The following is a 7,500-nucleotide window of genomic DNA, read 5'->3' as shown; positions in this document are numbered from 1 at the left end:
CGAGCACAACCAATATCTCTTCGAACCCCCTTTACTTGCAGGAGTACATCTTGGATCTGTCGATTATGTTATGGTCGGAGTCCCACTCATGGCGACCTGGTCGAATTGGGAGAAGCAGTAGGTATTATTGCAGGTCAATCCATTGGAGAACCGGGTACTCAACTAACATTAAGAACTTTTCATACCGGTGGAGTATTCACAGGCGGGACTGCAAAACATGTACGCGCTCCTTCTAATGGAAAAATCAAATTCAATGAGGATTTGGTTCATCCCACACGTACACGTCACGGACATCCTGCTTTTCTATGTTATATAGACCTATATGTAATTGTTGAAAGTCAGGATATTCTCCATAATGTGAATATTCCACCAAAAAGTTTTCTTTTAGTTCAAAATGATCAATATGTAGAATCAGAACAAGTGATTGCTGAGATTCGCGCGGGAACATCCAACTTGAATTTTAAAGAGAGGGTTCGAAAACATATTTATTCTGACTCAGAGGGAGAAATGCACTGGAGTACTAATGTGTACCATGCACCCGAATATACATATGGTAATGTTCATCTCCTACCAAAAACAAGTCATTTATGGATATTATCAGGAGATCCGTACAGATCCAGTATAGTTCCTTTTTCGCTCCACAAGGATCAAGATCAAATGAATGTTAATTCTTTTTCTCTCGAACGAAGATATATTTCTAACCTCTCAGTGACTAATGATCAAGTGAGACATAAATTGTTTCGTTCGGATCCTTCTGGTAAAAAGGCGAAGAGGATTCTGGATTATTCAGGACCTGATCGAATCATATGCAAAGGTCATTGTAATTTCACATATCCTGCCATTCTCCACGAGAATTCTGATTTAGTGGCAAAGAGGCGAAGAAATAGATTCATCATTCCATTCCAACCTAATCAAGAACGAGAGAAAGAACTAATACCCTGTTCAGGTATCTCGATTGAAATACCCATAAATGGTATTTTCCGTATAAATAGTATTCTTGCTTATTTCGATGATCCCCGATACAGAAGAAACAGTTCGGGAATTACTAAATATGGCACTATAGAGGTGGATTCAATCGTCAAAAAAGAGGATTTGATTGAGTATCGAGGAACAAAAGAATTTAGGTCAAAAGACCAACTGAAAATCGATCGATTTTTTTTCATTCCCGAGGAGGTGCATATCTTACCCGGATCTTCTTCCATAATGGTACGGAACAATAGTATCATTGGAGTAGATACACAAATAACTTTAAATATAAAAAGCCGAGTGGGCGGATTAGTTCGAGTGGAAAGAAAAAAAAAAAGGCTTGAACTGAAAATATTTTCTGGGGATATCCATTTTCCTGGAGAGACGGATAAGATATCCTGGCACAGCGGCATCTTGATACCACCAGGAACGGGAAAAAAAAATTCTAAAGAATCCAAAAAATTGAAAAATTGGATCTATGTCCAACGGATCACACCTACCAAGAAAAAGTATTTTGTTTTGGTTCGACCCGTAATCACATATGAAATAGCGGACGGGATAAATTTAGCAACGCTTTTCCCCGAGGATCTGTTGCAGGAAAGGGATAATGTGCAACTGCGAGTTGTCAATTATATCCTTTATGGAAATGGTAAACCAATTCGAGGAATTTCTCACACAAGTATTCAATTAGTTCGAACTTGTTTAGTATTGAATTGGGACCAAGAAAAAAATGGTTCTTCTAGAGAGGAAGTTCATGCTTCCTTTGTTCAAGTAAGGTTAAATGATCTAATTCGAGATTTCATAAGAATGGACTTAGTGAAGTCCCTTATTTCGTATACCGGGAAACGGAATGATTCGGCAGGGTCAGGATTGATCCCCGCTAATGGATCAGATCGCACCAATCTCAATCCTTTTTATTCCAAGACAAGAATTCAACAATCACTTACCCAACATAAAGGAACTATTCGTACGTTGTTGAATAGAAATAAGGAATGCCAATCTTTGATAATTTTGTCATCATCTAATTGTTCGCGAATGGGTCCATTCAACGGTTTGAAAAATAACAATGTGACAAAAGAATCAATTAAAAGGGATTCCCTACTTCCAATTAGGAATTCGTTGGGTCCTTTAGGGATTGTCCCTAAAATTACGAATTTTTACTCATTTTACCATTTAATAACTCATAATCAGATCTTGGTAAATAAATATTTGCTACTTGACAATTTAAAACACACTTTCCAAGTACTTAAATATTATTTCATGGACGAAAATGGGAGAATTTATAATCCCGATTCATGCAGTAACATAATTTTGAATCCATTCAATTTGAATTGGTATTTTGTCCATCACGATTATTGTGAAGAAACATCGGCAATAATAAACCTTGGACAGTTTATTTGTGAAAATGTATGTATATCTAAATACGGACCACACCTAAAATCTGGTCAGGTTCTAATTGTTCATGTTAACTCTTTAGTAATAAGATCAGCTAAGCCCTATTTGGCTACTCCAGGAACAACCGTTCATGGTCATTATGGGGAAATCCTTTACGAAGGAGATACATTAGTTACATTTATATATGAAAAATCGAGATCTGGTGATATAACGCAAGGTCTTCCAAAAGTAGAACAAGTGTTAGAAGTGCGTTCGGTTGATTCAATCTCAATGAACTTAGAAAAGAGGGTTGAAGGTTGGAACGAACGTATAACAAGAATTCTTGGAATTCCTTGGGGATTCTTGATTGGCGCTGAGCTAACCATAGCGCAAAGTCGTATCTCTTTGGTTAATAAGATTCAAAAGGTTTATCGATCCCAGGGAGTGCAGATCCATAATAGGCATATTGAAATTATTGTACGTCAAATAACATCAAAAATGTTGGTTTCAGAAGAGGGAATGTCTAACGTTTTTTCACCCGGAGAACTAATTGGATTGTTGCGAGCGGAACGAACGGGGCGCGCTTTGGAAGAAGCGATCTGTTACCGAGCCGTCTTATTGGGAATAACGAGGGCATCTTTGAATACTCAAAGTTTCATATCCGAAGCGAGTTTCCAAGAAACTGCTCGAGTTTTAGCAAAAGCTGCTCTACGAGGTCGTATCGATTGGTTGAAAGGCCTGAAAGAGAACGTTGTTCTGGGGGGGATGATACCGGTTGGTACCGGATTTAAAGGATTAGTGCACCGTTTAAGTCAACACAGCAACATTCCTTTGGAAATCCAAAAGAAGAATCTATTCGAGGGGGACATGAGAGATATTTTGGTCCACCACAGAGAATTATTTGATTCTTGCATCCCAAAGAATTTCCATGATACATCAGAACAATCATTTACGGGATTTACTGATTCCTAAGAGCAGATTCATCCTTTTAACTTAACTTTAACTATCTTATCTGGTCCGGTCATTTGATTTGGTAATAAAAATAAAAAATAACGAATAGAAAAGAATTCATGGCTTGGACCGTGTATCAACGGTCAATCTACGGTAGAAGGTTCCATCGGAACAATTATTTATTTCAGGGTACCTCGTCTCTTAAAAAAAAAAAGAGAGGAAGTGTGGGGAGAAATGACAAGAAGATATTGGAACATAAATTTGGAAGAGATGATGGAAGCAGGAGTTCATTTTGGTCATGGTACTAGGAAATGGAATCCTAGAATGGCGCCTTACATCTCTGCAAAGCGTAAAGGTATTCATATTACAAATCTTACTAGAACTGCTCGTTTTTTATCAGAAGCTTGCGATTTAGTTTTTGATGCAGCAAGTAGGGGAAAACAATTCTTAATAGTTGGTACCAAAAAAAAAGCAGCTGATTCAATAGCATCGGCTGCAATAAGGGCTCGATGTCATTATGTTAATAAAAAATGGCTCGGGGGTATGTCAACGAATTGGTCCACTACAGAAACGAGACTTCATAAGTTCAGGGACTTGAGAGCGGACCAAAAGGCGGGACGACTCAACCGTCTTCCGAAAAGAGATGCAGCAATGTTGAAGAGACAATTATTTCACTTGCAAACATATCTAGGCGGCATCAAATATATGACGGGGTTACCTGATATTGTAATCATCGTTGATCAGCCAGAAGAATATACGGCTCTTCGAGAATGTGTCATTTTGGGAATTCCAACAATTTGTTTAATCGATACAAATTGTGACCCGGATCTCGCAGATATTTCGATTCCAGCCAATGATGACGCTATAGCTTCAATCCGATTAATTCTTAACAAATTAGTATCCGCAATTTGTGAGGGTCGTTCTAGCTATATAAGAAATCGTTGATTAATAATAAGATAAGTGAATTACTTCCGTAACTCCATAGATTTATTGAATCGGTTACTATTCCTGAATATCAAAAAAGAGATAAAAATAACTGGGGATATTATGTAATTATTTGGTATCCGAAATATACAATTCAAGTGGGCGAGTCGATAAAGAGATGGTTGAATCAAAATAATTCCTTTTTAAGTTCTATTTCTGTCAGAGGGCAAGATGAATGTTCTACCATGTTCCATCAACACACTAAAAGGGTTATACGATATATCCGGTGTGGAAGTAGGCCAACATTTCTATTGGCAAATAGGAGGTTTCCAAATCCATGCCCAAGTACTTATAACTTCTTGGGTCGTAATTGCTATCTTATTAGGCTCAGTCACTATAGCTGTTCAGAATCCACAAACCATTCCGACCAACGGTCAGAATTTCTTCGAATATGTTCTTGAATTCATTCGAGACTTGAGCAAAACTCAGATTGGAGAAGAATATGGTCCTTGGGTTTCCTTTATTGGAACTCTGTTCTTATTTATTTTTGTTTCTAACTGGTCAGGGGCTCTTTTACCTCGGAAAATCATACAGTTACCTCATGGGGAGTTAGCCGCACCCACGAATGATATAAATACTACTGTTGCTTTAGCTTTACCTACGTCAGTGGCATATTTCTATGCGGGTCTTACCAAAAAAGGATTGGGTTATTTCGGTAAATACATTCAACCAACTCCAATACTTTTACCAATTAATATCCTAGAAGATTTCACAAAACCCTTATCGCTTAGCTTTCGACTTTTTGGGAATATATTGGCTGATGAATTAGTCGTTGCTGTTCTTGTTTCTTTAGTACCTTCAGTGGTTCCTATACCTGTCATGTTCCTTGGATTATTTACAAGTGGGATTCAAGCTCTTATTTTTGCAACTTTAGCCGCGGCTTATATAGGCGAATCCATGGAAGGTCATCATTGATTAGCTTTCAAAATAGTATTCTTTTTTAAGTTTATCCCAACACAATGTATGGGCGGCTGAAGATAAGCTATTTTGGAACATAATAGATACAAATAATACAAATCTGGTATATATGATCTAGTGTAGTAGCAAAAAAGATTACGATGTTAGGAATGAAAAAAAAGGGGGGGGGATTGAATATATGTAATGTAATGGCTATAAGTCAACTCTTGTGTATGTTTCAAAGAATAATTTTGAATCTGGTTGAATATGAATATAGAATATAAGATGTGAATGGTTGGTTTACGTTATGGAAGAAATATATGTATATGTGATAGTAGATATTGACTAGTTATATATGAACTATCCATATATCTTATTTCCTTTCCCATCCCACTGTGAATTTAGATGGGGATTCCAATAAAAGTCCTTCTGTTTCGTCTGTGACGAATGAATAAACAGATGAAATCAAGCATATAGAAGAGAAAGAGCGAAGAATTGAAAGAATGGTTTCAAACAAAGAAATGGAAGAACTAGAGCCTTATGGATTGATAAAGACTTCATGGATAGGAACTAAAAACGAGATATCGAAGTAGTTCTGATGATTCAATAATCTCATTACTTCAAGTCGTAGTTCTTAGTTACTTCGACTGGATGGATCTTAGTAATGGAATAAATAATAAGTCATAATTCATTGGTTGATTGTATCATTAACCATTTCTTTCTTTTTGTGCAAGGAGCTTACCATGAATCCACTGGTTTCTGCCGCTTCCGTTATTGCTGCTGGATTGGCCGTAGGGCTTGCTTCTATTGGACCTGGAGTTGGTCAAGGTACTGCTGCGGGCCAAGCCGTAGAAGGTATCGCGAGACAACCAGAGGCAGAGGGTAAAATACGAGGTACTTTATTGCTTAGTCTGGCTTTTATGGAAGCTTTAACAATTTATGGACTGGTCGTGGCATTAGCGCTTTTGTTTGCGAATCCTTTTGTTTAATCCTAGAAATGTGAACGGCCTTTTCTTTTTTTTTTTTTATTGCCTTGGACTTGCCGCTTGCTTTTTCGAATTCTATCAAGATTTTATTCCGACAATCACTTATTCATTGAGACAATACCCTGTGGGAAGGACTGATTTGAGGATGAGGAAATTTGCAGATCCACTCGCTTTCTTCCTTCCCGTTCTTAGTCCAATGGAAACCCCTTTTTTTAGGAAGCGTTGCAACAAAATAAAATTGAAATAATAATTGACTAATTTCAAAATTTAATAATTAAATATATTGAGAAATGAAATAAGGAAATTAATCAACAAATCAATCAAATCAAAAAGGGGCTAAAGTAATACAAATAATAATACAAAAAAATAAATAAAGAACTCTGTTCGATTTTGTTAGTCCTATCTATAAGAGGAGATCATATGAAAAATGTAACCGATTCTTTCGTTTCCTTGGGTCACTGGCCATCCGCCGGGAGTTTCGGGTTTAATACCGATATTTTAGCAACAAATCCAATAAATCTAAGTATAGTACTTGGTGTACTGATCTTTTTTGGAAAGGGAGTGTGTGCGAGTTGTTTATTTCAAGAATAGGCTGGATCCAACCAGCTGCACTTTCTTTTTTTATAACTAGGAAAGAAAGGTGCACGATCTCGCGAATTACTTCTGAATAAATTAAGAAATCATATTACGAACCATAGCATTTCGTGACTCATTGGTAAATCAACTTTGATTCTCGATCAACCAATAATGTGGGACCCTTAACATGGTTAAAGCTAAATTGTTTGAAGTCCAGGCGCTACATTGGTACTCTTTCTACCACTATGTTAGTTAGTATGAAGATGGTTTCAAAATGAATATTCAAAATGAATAGCTCCAATTTATCCGATATAGAACACTCATAGCGATAAAAAAATGATTTGAACCATTTACTGGAAAAATAGGCACCCCGTCCTTTTTTTATCCAATGCTGAATCGACAACCTATGTATAAAGTAAAATAAGAAGAATTTTTTGGATTTGAAGAAAATTCAATTAATAAATAAAAAAAAGAAACAACTTTGCTGGTAATTACAGATTTTTTGTCTGGTCGGAAGAGTCCTCCGAATATTAGGGTCTTGGATCAATGATCAGTTTCTATATGTTGGAATACGAACAGAAGAGGATAGGCTCATTACATTAAAAAAAAGCTAAGGGAATACTCCATAAGTACATAAGTAATTGAGCGTGAGAGCCAAATGAATCGAAAGATTCATGTTTGGTTCGGGAAGAGATCATGGAAGTTTTGAAATGAATGGGAAGATAATCTACTTTCATTAAGTGATTTATTAGATAATCGAAAACAG

General features: G+C 36.6%; 5 protein-coding genes across 5 annotated transcripts in view, besides 1 other annotated feature; all 5 read left to right on the top strand. All coding sequences in view use genetic code 11, as the record gives it.

The window, feature by feature from the left end:
- The window catches only part of rpoC2 (RNA polymerase beta'' subunit), a 4,146-nt gene extending 834 nt beyond the window's left edge, over positions 1-3,312 (top strand). Inside the window, exon 1 of the mRNA in view lies at positions 1-3,312. This exon is cut by the window's left edge and continues 834 nt beyond it. Within this exon, the coding sequence (YP_009234376.1) occupies positions 1-3,312 (3,312 nt within the window).
- Positions 1-7,500: part of a sequence feature (large single copy region; LSC) that runs on past both edges of the window.
- On the top strand, positions 3,526-4,236 carry rps2 (ribosomal protein S2). Its single transcript has one exon. It carries the CDS (start codon positions 3,526-3,528, stop codon positions 4,234-4,236), a length of 711 nt encoding a protein of 236 aa, YP_009234375.1.
- On the top strand, positions 4,447-5,190 carry atpI (ATP synthase CF0 A subunit). The gene has a single exon. The coding sequence runs from the start codon at positions 4,447-4,449 to the stop codon at positions 5,188-5,190; it is 744 nt and encodes a 247-aa protein (YP_009234374.1).
- On the top strand, positions 5,916-6,161 carry AZ401_gp080 (atpH). The gene has a single exon. It carries the CDS (start codon positions 5,916-5,918, stop codon positions 6,159-6,161), a length of 246 nt encoding a protein of 81 aa, YP_009234373.1.
- Positions 6,579-7,500, top strand: part of atpF (ATP synthase CF0 B subunit) — a 1,303-nt gene continuing 381 nt past the window's right edge. Inside the window, exon 1 of the mRNA in view lies at positions 6,579-6,723. Within this exon, the coding sequence (YP_009234372.1) occupies positions 6,579-6,723 (145 nt within the window). The remainder of the gene's footprint in view (positions 6,724-7,500) is intronic.

Source organism: Akebia trifoliata, chloroplast, assembly GCF_017979445.1.
Source record: "Akebia trifoliata chloroplast, complete genome".
NCBI classification, from domain to species: Eukaryota; Viridiplantae; Streptophyta; class Magnoliopsida; order Ranunculales; family Lardizabalaceae; genus Akebia; species Akebia trifoliata.
This window is presented reverse-complemented; position numbering and strand designations above follow the sequence as displayed.